We start from the raw sequence: 23355 nt of genomic DNA, 5'->3' as shown, positions 1-23355 counted from the left end.
AGCCTACACAACACAAAACACTGTTGCTGCTTGTAGGTTTTATTTTCTTTGTTTTTTATCTTATATTTTGGTAATGCACATCCAGGTTTTTTTTCCCTTTAATTTTTTGGGGCCCCTGAAGAGTGTGGGGACCTAAGCTATAGCTTGTTTGATTTATATGTAAATCTGTCACTGCTTACAGGTGATGTGGCACACTTCACAAGAGATTAGGCTGCTTCTGCCTTATTAGGTAAAGGCACCACCAGTATGGTCCACATGTGTAGAAACAGCAAGTACTGCCAGGGGCTGGGCTGAGGAGAAATGGTGGAGAACGCCTCTCCTCCTCCTGAACCTCCCCAAGAACAGGAGGGCAGTATAGATTTAGAAGAGTGGTTTGCAGAAGGTCATAGTTCAGAGGCTGCAGAGGGGATAAGCTGGGAAATATTGGGAGAGGGAGCAGCAGGAAGAAAAATCACCAGGGGAGAGACAGCTGACAGTGTCTTTAAAAAGCAATCCTGATCCCCGTTCTCCCAGGACCAGGCGGGCATTGAGAGTAGTAGAACAGAGAGCTCAGAGGCAGAAAGCTCAGATCAGCAGGGGTAGAATAGATGAGATGGAGGGGGTGGGACTTTACTCGGAGCAAAGCCATTATCTCAGAGAGACTGCATTCCTTCGCCTCTCTCTGTGAATATTAAATAAAGTACTTGGTAAGAACTTTCCTTGCTTATCTGCTTCTTGGCTGCCACCGTGGGAAGGATCAGATTCCCTGAAGCCTGACAAGTACTGTCGCCAGGAGCAGCAAATACTGCCATGACAGGTCCATGTCTAGAACAAGGGTTCGCCAGTTGTGATCTGCGCACCAGCAAGTGGTCCGCAAGTTTCGTTCAGGTTGTTTGTGGCATGTCTCTGGATTTGTGGTTGAAGATGGGAAACAGCAGATCCAATTGTCTATCTTGTGAACAACCCTGAGACCCGCAAATATAGGGCAGTGTGCAAATTTAATTTGGTGGTGGTGGTGTTGATTTCCAATTGTTTGGTTGGTTGGTTGGTTGGTTGGTTGGTTGGTTGGTTAGTTAGTTATTTTTTTCATTGCAATATGGTCAAATGCAACAGACAACAAATGAAAGAGGCAATTAAAATACAACTAAAAACCAAACTATGGTCTGAAGCTCAACATCAAAAAAACGAAGATCGTGGCCACTGGGCCCATCACCTCCTGGCAAATAGAAGGGGAAGAAATGGAGGCAGTGAGAGATTTTACTTTCTTGGGCTCCATGATCACTGCAGATGGTGACAGCAGTCACGAAATTAAAAGACGCCTGCTCCTTGGGAGAAAGGCGATGGCAAACCTAGACAGCGTCTTAAAAAGCAGAGACATCACCTTGACAACAAAGGTCCGTATAGTTAAAGCCATGGTTTTCCCAGTAGTGATGTACGGAAGTGAGAGCTGGCTGATCACTGAAGAATTGATGCTTTTGAATTATGGTGTTGGAGGAGACTCTTGAGAGTCCCATGGACTGCAAGAAGATCAAACCTCTCCATTCTGAAGGAAATCAGCCCTGAGTGCTCACTGGAAGGGCAGATTGTGAAGCTGAGGCTCCAATACTTTGGCCACCTCATGAGAAGAGAAGACTCCCTGGAAAAGACCCTGATGCTGGGAAAAATGGAGGGCACAAGGAGAAGGGGATGACAGAGGACGAGATGGTTGGACAGTGTTCTTGAAGCTACCAGCATGAGTTTGACCAAACTGCGGGAGGCAGTGGAAGACAGGAATGCCTGGCGTGCTCTGGTCCATGGGGTCACGAAGAGTCGGACACAACTAAACGACTGAACAACAACAGCAACTAAAAACCAAACAGCATATGTATGGCATATTACAATTACCCAAAGAGGCAGAAAAAACTTCAATTTGCAAGTGGTCCATGGGGGGAGAGGGAAGATTTGGGGGTCACTGGTTTTAGAGGGTTGAAGACGTTGCTTGGCTTTGAGTTGGTTATGGTGCCTCTGTGAAGATGTGTCCGTTGCACTCTTAACTCCTCCTTTCTTTGGCAGGGGATTGTGCTGTCCTGCTGCAGGCTGGCATGCCAGTCCGACGGGTGTTCCTCTTCAACCTGCTGTCTGCTTTCCTGGCTTACTTGGGCACAGTAGTAGGGACGCTCATTAGTCGGAGCACCACGCAAGTCACGCCCTGGATTTTTGCCATCACGGCTGGTATTTTCCTGTACGTGGCACTAGTGGACATGGTAAGGACAGCCGCCTCTTTGCAAACTTCTCCTGTAAGCATGACATTAATCTTTTGGGGACCCAGGGTTTAGTTATTCCCTCCCTGGGCCTCAGGCTTGCCGATCAGAAGGCAACGGGGTAAGCTCCCACTGCTTGGTCCCAGCTCCTGCCAACCTAGCAGTTTGAAAGCCCAAAGTGCAAGTAGATAAATAGGTACCACTCCGGCGGGAAGGTAAATGACGTTTCCACGCGCTACTCTGGTTCGCCATAAGTGGCTTAGTCATGCTGGCTACATGACCCAGAAGCTGTCTGCGGACAAAACGCTGGCTCCCTCGGCCTATAGACCCCAGAGTCGTCCGCAATTGGACCTAACCGTCAGGGGTCCCTCTTTGTTGTTCTACCGCCCTCAGCAGCTCGGGTGTGTGTGTGTGTGTGTATGTGTGTGCGACCGAGAGGGCCTTCTCCGTGGCGGCCCCTAATTTGTGGATACCCCTCTCTTGCAATTTTATTATACAGCTTTTGTGGAGTGATGAAGACACACCTCTTTATCCTGGCTTTTAGCACTGAAGATATCTTTGTTAAGCACCCATCTTATTTTGTGGTTGTAAATGGGTTTAAACTGTTTTAAATATTATTATTATGTTATCGCAGAAAAGATCACAATATATAAAAAGATGTCTTCTGAATGTCAGGTAGTTATTTATCACTTTAATATCTGATGGGAGGGTGTTCCACAGGGCAGGCGCCACTACCGAGAATATCTGTGATATTTTAGTGTATTTTTGGTTTCTACGGAAGCTGCCCAGAGTGGCTGAGGAAACCCAGCCAGATGGGCGGGGTACAAATAATAAATTATTATTATTATTATTATTATTATTATTATTATTATTATTATTATTGCACTCATTGGCAATTTCTTTGCAGTAGAAAGTGTATCTAAGATTGGGCTAGAAGTGGCTGTGTGTGAAAAGGAGTATCTGGCTTCTCTGGACAGATGACAGGGAGAAGGGCAGAGCTTTTGCTTTGGAGACATTCCTACAACCTGCAGTTTGTTTTGGCTTCTTGTCTTCCCAAAGCAGACCCTGTAAATCTAAATGAAGGCTGCCTGCTTGGGGTTGCAGTGCGGACAGGCCACTTTGGTTTCCCACCTTCCAGAAACCAGTTGTGGGGGAGGGTGGGAATGCATGACAAAACCCCATGCATGTGTTGGTTGGGGCAAAGCATCCCTGACATCCCTGGGATGCGGGTAGTGCTGTGGGTTAAACCACAGAGCCTAGGACTTGCTGATCAGAAGGTCGGCGGTTCGAATCCCCATGACGGGGTGAGCTCCCATTGCTCGGTCCCTGCTCCTGCCCACCTAGCAGTTTGAAAGCACCTCAAAGTGCAAGTAGATAAATAGGTACCGCTCTGGCAGGAAGGTAAACGGTGTTTCCATGCACTGCTCTGGTTCGCCAGAAGCGGCTTAGTCATGCCGGTCACATGACCCGGAAGCTGTACTCTGGCTCCCTTGGCCAGTAAAGCGAGATGAGCACCGCAACCCCAGAGTCGGCCACGACTGGACCTAATGGTCAGGGGTCCTTTTACCTTTACCCCTGACACAATACCTATCAATGAACATTTTCGGCAACGTAGCTCTGATACCATTCGCATTGCAATCTGACTGAAGAAACAAACGGCTTAAAAGCACTGCCACCATGGGTGAAAATGACCCAAGGGCTCCTTTCTTCCGATTGGCTCAAGGACCCGAGAAGCAGAAAGGTTGCAATGCGATGAAGAGTTGACCTCACAGTAGGCATCGCTGTTATTGTCTCTTCAAGGAGAACAGCCTTTCTGGCTTAACTGCAAGCTGCCGTAACAGCAGCTGCCAAGGACATAATGGCCTTTTGTTGTTTTTTTCTCGCCCTCTCTCTAGCTGCCTGAAATGCTGCAGAGGAGCTCTAGCAGGGGCAAGAAGGGCTCCCTTGGCCACTTCCTTCTCCAGAACCTGGGCTTCCTCACTGGAGGAGTCCTCATGACCTGCATCGCTCTCTTTGAAGGGCAGATCAGTTTCCATTTGGACGGGTAACACCCTTCAGCAGGAAACTCCAGAACGCAAGATGGATCGAAGGCTTCAAGCACGATTGCACATTTCCTCTTAACTCTTTAAGAGGGGCTACAGATTTGCTCCATCTTCCTGTCCGCAGGAGCTGGAGAAAGAACTCAGTAGGAGAGAACAGAAGGAACAGCTTATTGTCCCCATGTTTTTGTGTGGCAACAAAACAGGGTGCCAAACTAAAGGCGACAGTGGCTTTACCTAGCCTTTATGGCTTGGATGAAAGGAAGAAAGTTGTGCTTAGTCGCTGCAATCAACATGTTGAAAACTCCTTGTGCTTTCTAAAGAGCACTAGTTTGCTCGAGAGAGAGAGACTGGACCTATTGCCACCTCGGAATGCAATGTGAGAGAGAATTATTCGAAGGACTACAACTTACCTAGAGAGCCGCTGATATACAATGGGGGCCTTTCATGTTTTGGAGCTGAGTTTGCCCAGCAAGCTATTTCCTGTAATCCAAGGATAGAGAACCAGCAGCTGTTGCTGGACTACAACTGCCATCATTCCTGTCAGCCTTCCTGGCTGGGTCCAATGGCAGTTGGTCCAATCCCTGATGTAAGCTATCAGTGTCCTGAGCATTCATTAATATTTAAGTTGGCATTAAAAAAGGCAACTGCCTGCAAGGGCAATTGCTTGAAGTGCAAACGAGCCAAGTTGTTGTATCCTTTGCACAACTCCTCATGTACCCCCTACCTAGAAGGAAGCCTAAAAACTCCTCTAAATAAAAGAACACCTTCATTAGTTGTCCTCTACAGAATTACAGAATGGGACGCGGGTGGCGCTGTGGGTTAAACCAGAGCCTAGGACTTGCTGATCAGAAGGTCAGCAGTTTGAATCCCTGCGACGGGGTGAGCTCCCGTTGCTCGGTCCCTGCTCCTGCCAACATAGCAATTCGAAAGCACGTCAAAGTGCAAGTAGATAAATAGGGACCGCTCCGGCGGTTAGGTAAACAGCATTTCCGTGCGCTGCTCTGGTTCGCCAAAAGCGGCTGTCATGCTGGCCACGACCTGGAAGCTGTACGCCGGCTCCCTCGGCCAATAAAGCGAGATGAGCGCTGCAACCCCAGAGTCGGCCACGACTGGAGCTAATGGTCAGGGGTCCCTTTACAGAATTACAGGACTGGTAGGGAATCTCAGCACTGTGCCTATCTCAGCAGCCACTGAGAATCAAGGCCATATATGCCGCCAACAGTGGCCTGGGCACTGGTCTCTAATTTCCATTCAACAGCAAACAGGTTCCCGGTTCCCCACACACAACCTTGCACACCTGAACTGTTCCCCACCCCCACCCCGGTATCTGCACAGGACAACTTAGGTAAGCAAGGAGAAAGAGAGCCTTCAAAGTCCACCTGTTGCTTTTCACACTGGGAGTGTAGGAAAGAAAAGGACGCTCACAATGCGTTAAGATGGAGTTGCACAATAAGGGCTATTTGCCCTGGGAAAAGAGGGAAAGTGGTCTCTCCCGTTTCCATGGAGGGCAAGTAGCTGAAATGGAGGATGGCCTTAAAGGCAGCTCAGAAAAGAGGAAAACGTTAGTGGGTCAGTTTCACACTTAACTTTAGGGGCATCCCAGTGTCTTTGTTCATCCAAGTTTGATATTGGTACATGACTTAAGCAGAATATCCAATCCAGTGGTACCTTGGGTTAAGTACTTAATTCGTTCTGGAGGTCCGTTCTTAACCTGAAGCACCAGTTTAGCAAATGAGGCCTCCTGCTGCTGCTGCGCCGCCAGAGCACGATTTCTGTTCTCATCCTGAAGCAAAGTTCTTAAACCGAGGTACTATTTCTGGGTTAGCGGAGTCTGTAACCTGAAGCATATGTAACCCGAGGTACCACTACAGACGGCCCAAGAGATTGAAAACGAAACATTGACTCCCAACTATTATTAATGGTTCTCGTTTTGTTAGATTTTCAACCTGCCCTTCACCTGGCAAGGATATAGCACTTTCCCCTTGTCCCCAAACGTGCTAAGCAAACTGCCTCCAATTCTGTTCCAGGGGAAAGTTCCATTGTGCAGCTTCTCTGGTTGGAGGCAGCATGCTTCTGAATACATTGCTGGAAAACTGAAGGAAGAGGTCATGCTTGCATGTTTCCCTTGGCATCTAGCTGGCCGCTGCAAAAACAGGATGCTGGACTGGATGGAGGCACAGGCCTGCTCCATCGGGGTTCTTCTCGTCGTCTTATGTCCTTCTGTTCATGCAATGATCCAGATACCTCAGGCTCCCATCTTTAAAAAGGAGTTACTTGAAGTACAGGTGAAACTCGAAAAATTAGAATTGAGAGACCATTTAAAGGCTCAGGAACCCATTGCAGGTGTTATGGATTGAATATCTACTGCACCTTTTCACAATAATCTAATTTTCTGAGATTGTTAATTTGGGTTTTCATCAGCTGTACGCCATAATCATCACAATTATAACAAATAAAGGCTTGACATATCTCGCTTTGCATGTCATGAGTCTATCTATTAGTTTCACCTTTTAAGTTGAATTACTGAAATAAATGAACTTTTCCACGATATTCTAATTTTTCGAGTTTCACCTGTATCTTTCTGGACTTCAAGGGCCCAGTGTTTTATAAAACAGAAATGGGCAGTGGCAACACCTCCTTGGCCTAAGCAAACCAAGATCAAGAGTGCCTTTCCCTGGCTGGAGGAGGTGTGTTTCGTGGGCAATAAAGACAGGTAAATGATTTGAAAGCAGCCATTTGAGCCGCATTATACAATTGGGATAGAAAACGCAGGTGTGGGATCAAATTTCCACCCTTTCCTCCAGTATTTCCTTTTTTTTTCTGCATAATTTTTATTGTTTTTTAAATCATAACAAACAAGAAAGTAAAACAATTTACGCCTTGTTATCACAGATTTCTTTCTATAAGACTTCCTTCAGCTTCCCCTGAAATCATCCATACGCTAATTTAACAAATTCACACAAATCCTAGCTTATATTGACATTATTTTCTCTTTCCTTCTTTTTCTCTTTAGACAATATTCCAACCTTTTCACAGAGCTTTTTTGAACCCAACTAGCGTTATCTGACCTTCACTTATATTTTCCAGATATTCCACAAATTTCCCCCAATCCTCAATGAACCTTTGGTCTTTTAAATATCTAATTTTCCCCGTCAATCTGTCCATCTCCGCGTATTCTAGTAGTTTTGCTCTCCATTCCTCAAGCGTCGGTATGTTCTGTTGTTTCCAATTTTGGGCCAATAGGACCCTTGCGGCCGTTGTTGCATATTGAAAGAATTTACTATCATTGTTCTTTATATCACTTCCTGCTAGGCCTAGCAGAAAAGCCTCCGGCTTTTTCCCAAAGTTATATCTTAATATACTTTTCATGTCATTATATACACTTTCCCAAAAGCCTTTGACCTTTCTGCAGTCCCACCACATGTGGAAGAAGGATCCCTCTTTTTCCCTGCATTTCCAGCATTTATTACAAGTTTTATATATTTTTGCTAATTTTGCAGGTGTTATATACCAACGTTTCCTCCAGTATTTCCATTATCCTTACCCACCCACCCCCAGCAAATATCTGGAGACAAGGTGGGGGGGAAAAACGAAGACAGAGGCAGATAGAAGCAACAGCATTTTAATAAACATAATTGATTCAAAGCCACAATATGAATAACAGGACCTGGTCGCAGCATACATTGTAGAAAATAGATCAAGTCTGAATGCTTTTGTTTTTTTATTTATTTTAATTTACTTAATTCCTGGTTGACCCCCTCCCTCCCTTGCCCTAACCCCAAAAAGGTGATGCAGAAATTCTGAAAATGCATATTGTAACATCAGAGACAAAAAAAAAGGTAACCAGTCACTTGGGTTCACATCAGGGGGGCTTATACAAAGGTGGCTTTCACACTGAGCAAGGGGTGTGTGTGGACAAGGGGGGTGGGGTAGATGGCTTGCGGTAGCTCTCTGTTTTCTTTATTGGTCTCCAATATATATTTATATAGAAGTTCGAATATAATTTATTTACTTCACGGAACAACCAGGCGGGAGAAAATTGTCGGTGGCGGGTTTGACAAGTCTGCATTTCCTTCTAGGAACCGAACGTAGGTTTATCCTTTTTTTTTTTTTTGGGACACACAGGCAAGTGCTTCATTTTGCCAAGAAACGCCCCCCCTCCCCAACTGAGAAGTAACGGGAGGCGAGGGGAGGTAACGAAACCACTGAGAAAGGTGGAAAGGTGAGCAGCCAAACAGAAACGGCTGCAGCCTTTGGGCTATATATAAGGTGGGATGTAGAAAAAGATTCACACTTCGATTGCACATCGGAACACATGGGTGGGGGGACCCTCTGCTGCATGGAGGCTGGAACTGGCCACTGGTTTTTGTGTGTGTGTGTGTGGTATTTGCCTTGGAAGCTCCCACCCCACAAGACACTTGCTGCGTGAGCATTTTGTTTCGAGTTTCTCTCTTTGTGCTTTAAACCAGTTTGAAGGAAGATCGTGTACCTGCAAGCAGGAAGGTAGGCCTGTGAGCTGATCTGAACGTGTCTTTTCTACCCCCAGCCCTTTTTAGTCTCTTCTAAACATTGGTCCAAGTTCTCCACTACTAACAAGACCACGGTGCAAAGTTAAGCCTCGCTGCCAACAACTGTGGATCAATAGGCCAATAGGTTGGGGGTGGGTGTTTGTTTTTTGGGGAGTGTTTGGAGTGGGGGAGTGTTTTGTACGCAGCACTTCCATTTGCACTCCCCGCAGCCATTCTGCAAAAAGCAACGCTCCCCCGTCCACCCTTTCAAGCTTGCCTAAATATAAACAAAGGCATACCTTTTTATTTTTTTTAAAAAGAGTCCGCCTTAGCCAAATAACTCCCAATTAAGGCCCCTGCCTCAAAGGAGGTAAACATGGCTGCATGCTGGTTTTGATCAGCAGGGTTGTAGGTTTAGTGCTCTGTCGGAGAAATCACAAGTACTCTTCTTCCCCACCCGACCCCAAACTTATTGAACAGGAAACAAAGGAGATCTTTTAAGTGTGAGATGTTGATTTGTGACCTAGCTTCTTCTATCCCCCACCCAAATTTACGCTTGCTGAAGGTATCACAGGAGGAGGAAACAGACCAAATACAGAGCAAGGAATGTATTTTCCAGTGCAACTCTCTTGCCCTATATAGCTTTCTTTTTCCTTGCATGGACTCCCATGTCTGCCCTTAGTGTTTTAAGATGAAGAGCAAGGAAGGCTTTTACAGTGCCCAAGCCTGCTCCTTTTTTTGTTATTATTCTTATTATTATTGCAAGAGGTAGGTAAGACCACCTGCTCTCCCCCTCGTCCCCTCTAAATTAATGTCTGAAAAGGTGACAGAATCTCACATCAAGACATGCCCCTTCCTAAGCAAGGCATTCTAAATATGCTAGTTATTGCAGAGCTCCTCTGCGTTTGGTGGGGCAACCCTAAATATAAATACACGTTTGGCCACTGGCCCGGGAAAATAAAATCAAAGAACTAAAAGGCGAGTCTGGGCAGCTGTTTGAGGTGGTAGAGTCACAGCAAGGTCAGCTGGCCAGCATTGCTCTAACACAAGACAGAGGGAGGGAGAGTACAGCGTTCTACTACCTGGGATTCTTCCGAGACGCAGTGCAGGCATTGTACTTGCCACAGGGATTGCTCCCTTCTAAGCGACATATCTCAGGGGTGGTGGCAAACTGACCACTGGGCTTGTGTGTGAGAGAGGGGGGCAGAATTGAAAAAACGGGTAACTGCAATCTGCCTCTGGTCCTAGAACACCTGCAACTCATTTTACTGAACACACACGCACACAGAGTAAAGTGCTCACACCTAGGGCAGACAACGTAAGGGGGAGAACTGGCGAGTTCCATGCCTCGTCCCCAAGTCCACTCTTTCACACAGGTTCTAAATTGCTGGTCCCCTTGTATCTCAAAATCCCTATGCCTGTGGCCCAGAATGGGGAGCACTTTAACGGGGAGGGGGGGCACGGAAAGGAAGCAAGAGGGAAAATGTGGAATATCACAGCCCAATATCAGTTTTACTGTAGTGCTCAGCCAAGTGGCCTCTGCAAGCTTGGGACGCCAGGGTGTGTTCAGATGTCAGCTGAATACGATAAAGGAAACTGAAACTGAAAGGAAGCCTGGCAGAAGACGTCTGAAGTGGTACCTTTCTCCCCCACCGCAAGCTCCCTGAAGAACAGGCACAGCAGCAAAAGCAATGCTCAAGTCTTTTAAATAAAGGGGAAAGTAACTGGCCCTGAATGCGGTTAAAGAAAAGGCTGTGGAGGGTGCTGATAGAGAATTAAAACCTCACCCCAAATACATAGATTAACCGAACAGAATGCTGAACTGAAATATATATTTTTCTCTGAACACCTTTAGGATTTGACAGGAACGACAAGCATTAGAAAATTCATCCCACTCCACAAAAGGCTTCCTCTGACAAGCAGCAATTACAGGTCAAGCAGAAAGAATACTGTACTGCCTTCCCTCCACTGTAGGTGAAAATTATACAGAAATTCCCTTTGGGACGTTATGGGCCCTTGGATGCTGCAGCCAAGGGGTAACAGTGTTCTATACCCCTAACCCTCTCCCCCGCTCAGATGCACGCCTTCCACTGGGGAGAAAAGGTGGAGTAAGGACCAGAAGCACAATAAAGAGGCTCATGCAAACATACTCCATTTAAGTCACCCATTACTACGAAGACCACCACAACGTACTGGCTGTACCTACCTCACACAAATACAAACACACAATTAGAGTGCCCCTTGAGTGACACACACCATCTGTGTGCCCAAGTGCAAAGTAATCTTTTTGGAGGGGGATGGATGCAACTGTTAAGAGGGGGAACACAACTGGAAGAATGAACAAGGTCAAAGATGCAAAGAATAAGTGAATAACCAGGGCTTCCAAGAACGAAACCCTGACTGGGAGTGAAATTAGTGCTCATGTTGGTCTGACCACCATCCTTCAAAATCCTTCCGTTTACAGCTAAGCGCCCCCCCCACCCCACTAAACACATTCAAGAGTGCAAGCTATACAACAGGCTACAAACCCTCAACACAGTAACTGATTTCCCTCACCCAACCCTAACCCACCCCTTTATTGCTGCTCCCAAGGAAGAAATTTGTTTTGAAGCACAGGTAGTTTTTGAAGTGCCCGCAGGATCAGAGCCAACGAGTATTGCTATAAGACAAGCACACACCCAGCAAAACAACAGCATGGACGCTCTCCGAGCAATGAACAGAACGTAATGAAAGCAGCTCCTGCTGGTCTTCAAAAGAATCGCCGCCACACACTCCAGCTCAACAATTTGTGGCGCAGCATGGCCAAGCAATTCAAAACACAACATGCAACAGGAACGCTAACGATAACACACACACGCACCCCCCCCCCAAATTAAAAGACCACAGCTCCACCTCAAGAAACCTAAGCAACAAATGCAGTTCATCAGAGGCGTTTATGCAACCAAGGCAAATAGATACTGTTTACCTGTTAAGCTCTGTGTCAAGATTGTCAAAATGGAGCCCCAATCCCAGTTGCAAAGCAAGACTATCAAAGACAGAAATATGAAGGGCATTGGATCACATGTCCAAAGACAATTAAACTACAGCAGCGTCTCGTTGGTGCAACATATTATTTCCATGCAACATAATAGTGCATAAACTCATTCATCCTGTTTTCCGGATCACCCTGATTTTGACATCCCCCCCCCCCCCCGCAAAACAAAAGAGGTTTGGAAATGCTCTACTTCACATTTTGCAGATTTTAAAACCTGGGACAGTCTTTCCCCAGTCTGGAAGACAAGTGACTGTGTGAGCCAAGGCAACCCGGTTCTCTCCCAATAACTTGAGCTCCAAATGGTATCTTTTGCTGGGCTCTACTAACTTAAGGAACAGTGAAAAGTCGTATAAGCTGCTCCCCGATGACGGCTGCACCCCTGCATCAACCATCTCCCACCAGATCATCACAGCATATATTCCTCTCTTATGTGCATCAACGTTGCACCCGAGGCCTCAAAGGATTTAATGAATTCTTGCGGATGGTACCGGTGAGAAGGAATGTGTGTGCAGAGATGGCAAGAAGGCAACTTCGCTGCAAGTTAGCCAGCTGGGCTCTGACCCGGAGTTACTGCCAGGTTCTTATTCTAGCGACCCTGTTGTGGAAAAACTTCTGTTTGTGCTTAATTACCATGGCCAGGGGAATTGTGCCAAAGATACGCAGGAAGGAGGACCATGTGCACTCTGAAAACGGAAATCTCTCCCTCACAACCAGCCTTGAGCAAGTAACCAAATACAGTGGGCAACAGCAGAACAGAAAGAGTCCACTGGGCCTCCCACGGCATCAAGAAAATACGTCAGAATGGAACATCATGGCCCAGAAGCAACCACTACAATCTCAAATTCCTTCCAGTCCTTCACAACAAGGCTGAACCAGTTAAGCTGGGAATTGTTGATGAAAGAAGCTGGCCTTTGCTTCTCTTGTTACTCCCAATTAAAGAGCTCAGGAAACAGTGATCATTTCCTGTTCCCGTTTGAAAAGCCACCATTTGAATAGAAGGACCACAACATGCATGTGTAGAGAAGCTCTACCCTATCCATTATTTGCCCAGTGTTAGCTCCTACCCTCCAAGTGGAAACAACGAGAGTTTGTCCAAATACACTGTTGCTCTCAAGTTTTACACATATATTTTAAGTCGCCTGCAAATATTGGAATTGCAAATGGATGCCACTAAGACTGAGATACTAGTTTAGCAAAGTATTAATTAATTGCAAACAGATCTTTTTGTAATGGAGAAAGTTATGAAAGGAATTAGATGTTTTGCAACCATACAAAATCAAGCATGGTACCCCTTAGCTGAGTGAGAAGAGAGGAGGCTAGTAAACTAAGGACAAAGAAAGAACAGATCCACTAGTATCATCCTCCAGGAACAGAAGAGTTTTTGGTTTGAAAAAAGGAGGATAAAGACTATACAAAGGAAAGGTCAGAAACTGGCACAAAGCTATATTTAGTGCAATTTTTAAAATTCTCAATCTGTACAACACACACTCATGACATCAAGTCACTGAGGGGAACAGGTGGATGGGGAGGGATTAAACAATTAATGCACAACACATTAAACAGATGCACAGAACCTTAGCAAATGCAGAAGCAAAAACACTTTCTGTGTCAAGTTCCTTTTTTATTTCCGAAATGGGGGAAATGGGGGTCTGCATGCAAGGAGGTTTCCCAGGTACTAAAGAAAGGAAGTGGGCTGCCTTGGGATAAGAGCTCCGAGACACAAATAAACCAGCACGAGGACACGAATGGGCAAGTACAAAGCATACAGCATACCCTTTCTGCTGGCTGCGCAAAGACTGACTGAACCTTTGGTTTCCATCAAAACTGCAGAAAGGAAAATCTGCAGGCACTCTAGATTGCAATGTTATTTAAATCCACATGCAAAAACTGCTGCATCTATTAGCCGTAGTCCCCTAAGCATGACAAGGAACTAAACATTTCTGTCGTGATGAAGGCAAGTCAGGCACTAGGACAGTGTCCAGAAACGGTGGAATCAAGCCTTACTATTCAACATCATTGAGATGGAAGAGGAAGGTGCTTCAAACTAAATGCATTAAGAGGAACAGTTATACAAGTTGTGGGAACAGAGGAGATGGCTAGGTTAGGACAGAAGAGGCCAGATAATAATTTGTATTTCTTCACTACACCCGAGATGCAATATACTCAGATTGTTACGTTGATTTAAATCATATGCACCTTCATAAGGCTTTACATCTAAGGGCAGCTCAGTTTAGGAAGCGAGCTTGCATACAAGATGCAGAACTCTGTGTGTGTTTGTGTCTTCGAGATAAACCCTAATCCCCCACCCTGTTAAATATTCCTTTATGAGAGGGAAGAAGAAAATAAAAAAAGCAAGAGATCATCGATCAAGGGGAAGGAGAAAGGCCAAACTTCTTTAGGCCCAGTGCTAGAGAGATGCACCTGGATTCAGGTGTGAGGCAGGATGGGTGAGGGGAATGCTGGGTAATACGTGCCCAATTTCTGAGCATAAGGCCTTCCGATAAGAACGCACCTGCCCATTGATCCTTAGAAAAGGGCCCCTAGTGGATTGTGAGCTTTTCCACCGCAGGAAGATGGAAGAGCAATTGGTCTAATTTGCTTTATCATCTTGCAACGTGCTTCTTGAATGTAAACACAAGTTACGTGCTAGAGGTCTAAAGCTTCTGGAATGATTTATTTATTTAAAGTTATTAACATTTTGACACAATGTCCGTTTCTTATTTAAAACAACCTTCCCGGCAACATCCCCAAACAGCTAAAGGATCAGAAGCCGACGGGGGTGTCAAAAGGGGAACCCCTAGAAGGAGGGGAAGGGGGAAAGAGAGAGAGAAAGCAATCAGGGGACATGCCAGGAGAACACATTTGGCTGCGTTTCCCTCAGTCATCTGCACAAGGGTCAACAAGCAGTAGGTATGTACAGCGCCTGGACCAACTGAAGCTCATCCAGTCCGTAACAGGAACCTTTTGGCAGTTAACCATGTTCAAGACACAAATGCAAACATGAGCAGCCATTTTGGGTACGTACCTTCAAGCGGACCAATGAAAAATGCCTTTCAAAAATACTACACAGTAGACCGTTAGCACTCTGGTTGCAATAATGCCCTATTTGCTTTTCGGTCTGCAAAGGTTTCCTCTCCTTTCCAGTTAATGAGGGGGTGGCGTTTTCTGGTTTCCTCCTTTTGGAAAGCTAGTTCTTTGATCATCTGTATGTCAGTGCAAAAAGGCCTTCCATTTCATACCCCCTAGCCTATCCGCAGCAGCCTTTTCAAAGGTGTGCCGTGACTGCAAGCAGTGTGTCTTCAGTACACAAGAACAGACAGGGACCCTCCTCGCCACCTGCCACCTGAATTTGGGCACCGGGCTCCCTGGGCTCTGCTGCATGCAAACAACGGAAAAGGCTGGCTTTCTCTCTCCTTTTGGTCACTTGGAAAGGCTTCGCCTCTCCCCTTCTCACCCAGAGTGCGCACTGTTCATTCTTTTGTATTCTCCCCCCTCCCCTCCGCTTTTGCCTAAGACATCCACCAACTGGCCAGACAACACATTAGTGCAAAATACAGGAATTAAGGCAATGCCCAGAAAGTGAGAGCCTAGACTTCCTTCCCAATGCAAGTATCACAGGCTTGTTCTCTAGGCTGCAACATGGACTTTGGGGAGTGCTGCCTCCCTGCCCTGGTTGAAATATGACTATATCTACATCAAAGGAAGGACTATTGGAGGGGTTTCATTCATTTAACAGGAGCCAGGTGTGTTTTGAAGGATGCTGTAGCTACATGGGCTCTGGCAGAATCCTAATATACCAAGTAGCCAGACTTGTGTTTCATTGCCCGCATGATCACGCTGACTGATCCAATGTTGGTTTTACCACACTGCAGCCAGGACGGATCTGGGCAAAAAAAGTATTATTCCCCACGGAGTGGATGAACAAACACACTCAACACACATACAGATCTACAACCCCAAGCCAAGAGACGATGCAGGAGTCGCTTCCAGAGGTCAAGTCAATTCGTGCTTTCTCCTGAGGTAGTCTCTAACTCTGCTGATGGAAAATCTCCAATTGGAGGTATGATCTGTAGCTCTGCTCTATACAAAATGCAGCAATCACCTATGCAAGTCAGACAACTTAAAAAAAAAACCACACACAACTGAGGCAGTACATCAAAATGCAACAGAAGCAGTAACCCGAATTAAAAGGCTATCTCCTGATGCTTTGCAAAATGTTTGGTCTTGGGGGCTTAATCTGCCCTTTGGGCAAAAGTCATCCTCTTTTTTCCAGTTTATTGCCATCACAAGCAGTGATGTTTGCTGGTCCTCCTAATTAAACACTAACTTATGAGCACAGATGTCAATGGCTTGTCTTTGCTACTTCCAGTGTAATTAGCATGAAAGGAAAGCCTTTAACTTTCACCCTCAAGCCCTTACAGAGCCCTAAAAAGGAGTGGTGAAGCGACAAGCAAGAGCACCTCCAGTTCACAGACAGTCCGTGTCTATACACTGCCTGTCTGGTTGATGTCTGAAGAGGATTTCAAAGTCTCACCACCTTCTGGAAATGCTGGTCTCATGAAAAAAGGAAAATACAATTCGAGGTTATTCATGCAGTGCTAAAAAGGTCTTACTTCCAATCAATTCAGGGGAGAAACCCCACAACTCCCAAAGGTTTTGAGAAGGCAAAGCAGGCACAAGTTGGCATTATCAACCCCCCCGTGCCATCCTTTACAGAAAACAAGAAAGCTGGACTTTTAGAAAGAGCCACACGTGGCTGAAATTGCATACTAAATTTTTTTTTGTTTGTTTAGAAAAAAGTTTACTGCCACCCACCGTACACACAAGGCTCGGCTAGTTTCAAAGGCTTTCATGCAATTTTGCTTTATTATATTCAAGTTGTCAAACTAATAGGATTGGAGTTAAAAGTAAGGCTATTTCTCTCTCTCTCTCTTTTTAAAATCCTTCTGTCTTTGCACCAAAAGTGAATTTGAAAAGATGCTTGTCACACACAGATGCACACACGCAGACACACAAACACACAAACTGGAACTCTGACACACAGAAGAGGAAGAGTAGTTTATACCTGACTGGTGATGAGGTCTGTCCTATCTTATTCAAAAGAAATGTTTATGTGCATAATATACATAGGTGCAGCATTTACACATAGGATACTGAAAAAAGACACCAAGAACTTGCTACAGATGCCTTGAAGAGTCCTTAAAAATTCATTTCCTGCCCTCCCCCCAGATTACTTCCTCTTGTAACACCAAGGACTCATTTTTGACCCAATATTCATGATTCAAATGTAATCATCACTCCAAGGTTCACAGGAATCCCTAATACCCATTAATGTCCTTCTGGCTTAAGCTGGGAAACATTTTTTTGTTTAAAGCACATCCCCACTGTCACTTTTTCTTCTTCCAGCTAACATGGACAGTTTCCAAGAAATTAAATTGAGCAGAAGCTACGTTTGATTTTTAAAACGCTGCATGCTCAATACTGAGCATCCTGAAAAATTCAAGTCAAGGGAAGATGCTTTAAATAACTGAACAATCCAATGTTTTCACAACTGTGTTCCCAGCACAGATTCTCACCCACCTGCCCACCCCCTTTTCTTTTCCTGGACTTGGAAGGGGGGGGGGGAGAAACCTCAAGGCAAAGGCGAGTTGGGCTTATAGTCTGAACGGATTGTACAAGATGGTACATTTAAGTTGCAGTTTAAAATGCCAACCCATTCACATCAATGCGTCTGGCCAAGGAGGCCCCCTGCCGATCCACTGCACATTGCAAGGGATTCTGGGGTTTGGGTCTACTCTCAGTTCACACTCTGCATCAGCTGACCCTGCTGGGCCAATCTGATGTCCTGCACAAATGGAGTTAGCCCTAAAAGTTTCTCAAGACTTCGCTGTAGCCGAGTAATGTGGGAGAAGCTCGGTCGTGGGGAGCAAGCTGCCTCTCAGGCACTTTGCTGTTACAGACCTTCTCATAAGGTTCCCCCAGGCTCTGTGGAACACAGTTTGAAAACCACAAAGACTAAAACTGACTGCATGCAGGGATTTTGGATGCAAACTGAGATATGATGTTCCGGGACGTATGTAACCAGTCCACTCAGAATTCATGTCTTACCTTAGAGCTGAATGTGCCCTCTTGGGGTGGGGTGCCTATACTCCATGATTTCACTCACCTTTTCGGGGGCAAAGGGAGCTTACAAACAATTCAGAATTAAACTAAGGAAAGGTCTCCTAATCTCCAGCAATTTGGGGAACAAACAACCAAAAAGAAGCAAAAGAGAACAGCATCATTTCATCAGGATTAGTTATTTCAAATTCAACCAAGTGCCCGTTTAGGAATAGAAGATTCAATTTATCGTTTCCCAGTACTTGCCCTCTACAAGGACATTTACATTCAGTGTTTGTCAATAGTTATATGGCTCAGCTGGGCTCCCTGCGGGTGGCCCTTTTATCTAACAATGGCAGTGCAAATACACTTGTCAAACTGAAATGTATTTGTGCTGTTGTTTTTTTTAAACACAACTTCCCTTTGTTCATTAATTTTCCAGAGACATGAAGTTACTTAAAACAAAAAAACAAAAAAATATACTGCCCTCCCACCCCATGCAAAACAAAACAGAAACCAGGCTCCTCCTGGTCCCCCCTTCCTTGTTTGCTGGCCTTTCTCCTATGGGTTGCTATAAAGAGGGGGAACGAGACCCTCGTGGTTGTTTTTTTTTTTTTTTTAAAACAAAAGTGCTTATTTTACGTGTAAAGCAAGTGCTTTGGAGAAAGGCGGTTGGAGAGAAACTTCCTTATTTGGCGGGGTTTAAGGAGGGAAGCCCAATGATTGCTTTCGAGACAAATGAAGGGAAATGTAAACCTTTTGAGGTTCAGAGAAAAATGCATGGTCAAGACCGAGGCCATTCCTAAGGAGGGAGGCAACCGGGAATCAACAGCCAGCAAGAACCTTCTGCACAGGAAAACAACATTCCGCCTGCCCCTCTCCCCCAACCCCGTGTAAAATACTGCACATCTTTTAAGCCAAATGTGTTTGCAAAATACTGGGCAGGAGAGCAGGGGGAGAGAAGGGGAGAGAGACAGCAAGGGGGGGAAAGGAAGTTTGCCTCCAGCCCTCTTTTACAATGCACTAGGGAAACCGACTCTCATCTTAGCACAATAATGCAAGTTATTACCACCAGCCACTTCGATTATTACTTAAAATTGTCAAGCTGTGCTGTCAAAATGTACACGTTACAGTATTAAAGGAGAACAAGACTGGCAACTCTGCAACAGAACTGGCCACGTTTCGCTGACACCCACCCGAGGCCTACCTTCCCTTTCTTACAAAAACAAAATTAAAACCCCGCAAATTTATTCTTAATTCACGTATGCGCTGCTGGAATTTTTCCACTCCATTTTCTTCATCTTTTTTTTTTTTTTTAAAGGAAAAGGAAAAAAGAACAGGGGCAAAATTGAACGTAAAAAAAAATTATTAATGCATGATGCTACAGAACTAAGAACACTGAAGCCCTTAAAGAGATCACATTGATTGTCATATATTGAATTTTTATGTTGACATGTGAGGAAAAGAACACATTATCAGAATGTTAGGTACTATTATTATTATTAATTTTTTTAATAAAAAAAAGATCAAGTGTCAGTTCATCATTTTTCCTCAGTTAATAAAAGAAAACGTGCCTAACAATCCTAATAAAATAAAATAAGATAAAATAAAATAAAATAAAATGCAAGCACAATCCATGTATTACTAGGGCTAGAAGATTCCCTCATTTTGAAAGGCTCCTTGAAAACCTATGCTCATTTTTGCTCCTCTGCCTCTCCACATCCCACATTGCCATTTCAAAACACAGTTAAAATTTGAGATGGGCACATCTGATATTCAAGCAACTATGCTACTGCCTAAGGAGCCCGATTTCCTGGGCCCTGTACTTCTGTAACATGCCACAACCAATTCCACCAGAGTTTTCTGTGGAAACAGGCACAGCAACAACCCCAATTTAACAGGCTGTGCTTTCTCAATAGGAATACGCATTCCCCTGGGTTAAAAGGAAAATGGTATCTGTTGCCTGGTACAAACCTGTGAGCGTAGAGTCTGTCACTTCCAAGGGATGAGGGAGAGGGTTTAGGTCTTTCCAAATTGCAGCACAAACATTACGTTTACTCCCTACTGCCCCAGTTTCTTGAAAATACCTCAAGGCCCTCCAGAAATGTTTCTGGTCCGTAAAGGAGGATTAAATTTAGCCCTTTTTTAAAAAAAAGAAAGAAAGTGTGACTTCAGACTTAATTCCCTACAACTTCCCTCCCTTCCTCCCTCCCCTACCCCTGCCATGGCCTGGCAGTTCAAAATTAAGCCTTTAGAAGAAGTTACAAGTTGCTAGTACCTAAAAAAAACAAACGAACAATGTAAACAAGGTGTTTAAAGTTATTTTCAGCTCTCCCTCTCTACAAAAGTAGTGAAAAGGACCTTCCTGTATTGAAAAAGTAGGGGACAGGGAGGAAAGGGGGGAAACTTTCATTCAAGTTTTGTTCACTTCTATTCCAACGTGAGGTATTTTGGTGTAGAAAGGTTAACACTTTCTTTCAAGGTAGAGAACTTGGAGCAACTGAGGGCAGAGAAAACTAACCCGACCGTAGTGCAGCTAAAATAATAATAATAATAATAATTAATGGCCAATCTGCAACAGGCGGTTGCTGTGCTTTTTGGCAAGTGCATTAAAACCTTAATACGCTCATATCTAGCAGCTGCGGTGAAAAGATCTCTCACGATTCCTTGGGCATCAAAGAAAGAAAAAAGCTAAGCTAGTAGCGCCCTAGTCTTTGTGGAAGGCTTTGTTGAAGGAAATGGCTGGGTTCGTTAGAAGACTAGAACTCGCTACCTTAAGGCCCCCAATTTTTGCAACCTATCCGTATGCAGCAAACCAACGAGACATGCAGCTAGCTGGTGCTTGAAGAGCTGACTCAAGATGATATGCAGTGGTCTGTGGGGAAAACAAAAGTCCATTTGGTGGGGATTAAACAAAAAAAGAAAATGGAGAACCTCTCTTTTAAAAATGCACTGTTCACCAAAGGACAACGTTGCAGCTTCAGTATTTGGCTCTAGGAGTTTGGCTTTGGTATATTAAAAACAGTGCCAAAAGAGAAAGGGGGGTGGGTGGGTTTTCTCACTTTAGATTTCAGTTTTTGCCTTTCTTGCATCAGGATTAAGCTCCGCTTAAAAAAAAAAAAAAAAAGGAAGGAAGGAAGTGAGGCCGTGGAAATGGCACTGGTGCCTATTCTAACGTCAGCGGCAAATGAAAAAGTAGAAGAAAGAAAGAAACGAAGAGACTGTTTTCAGTTTTCAGTTTTTGGTTAAAGAAACAGTAATTCCTTTTAAACCATGAAGCAGGATGGTTCAAGCACATACCTGGCTCATATTTTCTCCTTAACAGTCTAGCTGATTCCCTAAGGAGAAGCTGGTTGGGGAATTACTAGCCCCAACAAGCTCACTGGTCCAAACATGCAATGTTTTGGGAGTAATTCTATAGGCACCAGCATAGCACTGCAGAACTGGGAAGGAGGTGGAAAGAAGATTGTTGGTTTAAAAAATAAAAATGTGCCCTGGCAGCCCTCAGCCGATTGCTACATCCCAATCTTTGGCTTTGAACGTACTTGTGATATGGTATATATATTTTTTGTTGTTAGTTTCTACACATGATACAATTTACAGTACCAAAAAAAAAAAAAAAAAGAGGGAAAAAAAAACCAAACAGTGCATACACTCAAAATGCGTAAAACCTGCATTTTTATAAATATATTTTTTAAAATAAAAAACACACACGCTTACGCACACATACACCAACCCCACAGGCATCCCTACAAACACCCATGTGCACATTGTCCTAATGAAGCCTTCTGGATGGCATTCGGGGGTATAAATACAACTGCAGGATTGTACGGTTCTGAAGTGCGTTGTTTTCCTTAAAAAAAGGTGAAACTTGCAGAAAGCTCTCTTTTTTTTTTTTGCTATTTTTAAAGAAGATAAATGCTTGTTTCTTTATAAATAATCTCTTTTCTTTAAAGCAACACTGACTTGTCTAAACGGGGAAAACACTGCGCAACACACCGAGGGTGGGGTTTGCGGGGAAGAGAACCGTGAAGGAAATTCTCTTTGGGGATCCAACGTTTTGTAACCCTTCCCACCCCCTGCCTGCCTCAAACAGAAACCAATCTCCAAAAAGAGAAAAATCCCTAAAGTGCCTGATATGGTAGGGATGAATTCTGGCAACGCATACGCAAGTTTTGTCAGAGAGGACCGCGTCAGCTGGGCAACAGCACCCATTTTGCATACGAGGGAGTACGAGCTGCCTAAGGTATCATAGTGTCCCAGGTACAGTAGTTCTCAATTCAAGTGTTTTCACTGGAATAAAAAAAAAAGGGGGGGCAAGCACAACAAACAAACAAAAATAACCAAACAAACAAAAAGAGAAAGGAGCAGTTATAGTGGCACTTTGCCGGGAGCTGCTGCCCTTCTTGGCGGTCCCTCGTTCGTCAAACGCCTAATGCCAAATAAAACTAAGAGGTTCAGGGCTTCTGCTCCCTGCCTTAGAACAGCACGACTCACAAAATTTAACGTTATCAAGTCAGGCAGCACACAGAAAGTTACCACAAAGCGGGAGGGAGCCGGGCAGATGGTAAGGCTAGGACACCCTGTTTTAAGAGCCTGATTTTTTATTTTTACTTTTTTTCAAATTCAGGCCCCTCCAGTCGTGTGATGTGCTCATTAATCGGCAAGCATCCCCGCAGGAAATTAATTTGGCTTGGCCCTTCCTTCAGTTCCCGGAAGCATCAAGCCAGAGGAACTGGAATTTAAACAGCTGGCTGTTCCCTAAATCTTACCAAGGCCGTGGCCTCGGAAACAAAGGGCGACAGCATTTGGGCAGGTTTCTGTGCTAATTTAGACTCAAACAGAACTGTTTAAGGTATTGCAAATGGAGCGCTGTGGATTTGTTTTGAGAGCCACATTGCTTTTTGTTAACTTTGACGGCAGGAGATGCCAGTGGTGAAAGCAAAGGTCTAAATAGAAAGCAGAAGCCAAGACCCCCCCCCCTCTCTTTCTTTTTTGGTACCTAGGCCATTTTGGAAGGCCCATTCCAGTCTTGTTCTCCTTTAAAGTGTCCTATATTTATAGAATTCCTAAATAAATAGAAGATATTAGATCACCCATCGTGGTTTGTTTGTTTTTAAGCTACTCCGAGTAACAGCCATCTAAGCCGATGGCATTGTGCCTATCCTTGGTGTAGGGGCAGCTGTTGCCGTTGGGCAGGGCACTACAGACTGCTGTCTTGGCAGCAATACTGCAGTTCTTGAGGAGGTTGAAGCTGAAAGGGCTGATGGCGTCTTTTGGTGGAAAAGGCTTCATGGTGGAAAGGATAAGTGCCAGGCAGTCGGCCACGTCCTTGTTGGGGGCGCAAGCCAAGGCTGGGGTATGGCCTGAAAAACAGAAACACAAACTCAGTCCCCTAAAAAATAATAATCCCCCATTCTTGGGCAACCCACCCCCCAAAGCATCTTTTCCAA

The 23355-nt window shown here is 44.8% G+C and overlaps 2 protein-coding genes across 4 annotated transcripts in view; one reads left to right on the top strand and one right to left on the bottom strand.

The window, feature by feature from the left end:
• Positions 1 to 4915, top strand: part of SLC39A5 (solute carrier family 39 member 5) — a 37141-nt gene extending 32226 nt beyond the window's left edge. For both annotated transcript variants that reach the window (XM_079966376.1, XM_079966377.1), the window contains exons 10-11: positions 2032 to 2222; positions 4115 to 4915. In XM_079966376.1, coding sequence (XP_079822502.1) covers positions 2032 to 2222; positions 4115 to 4267 — 344 coding nt within the window. In that variant the 3' untranslated portion in view covers positions 4268 to 4915. The remainder of the gene's footprint in view (positions 1 to 2031; positions 2223 to 4114) is intronic.
• Positions 4916 to 7867: 2952 nt separating this feature from the next.
• The window catches only part of ANKRD52 (ankyrin repeat domain 52), a 70246-nt gene continuing 54758 nt past the window's right edge, over positions 7868 to 23355 (bottom strand). Inside the window, exon 28 of one of the 2 annotated variants that reach the window (XM_079966347.1) lies at positions 7868 to 23268. In XM_079966347.1, coding sequence (XP_079822473.1) covers positions 23024 to 23268 — 245 coding nt within the window. In that variant the 3' untranslated portion in view covers positions 7868 to 23023. The remainder of the gene's footprint in view (positions 23269 to 23355) is intronic. The other variant, XM_079966348.1, reaches the window with a different exon arrangement.

The sequence above is a fragment of the Podarcis cretensis genome (assembly GCF_951804945.1).
Source record: "Podarcis cretensis genome assembly, chromosome: 2".
NCBI lineage: Eukaryota > Metazoa > Chordata > Lepidosauria > Squamata > Lacertidae > Podarcis > Podarcis cretensis.
Note: the sequence above shows the minus strand (reverse complement) of the source record. Positions and strands in the feature narration are given on the sequence as shown.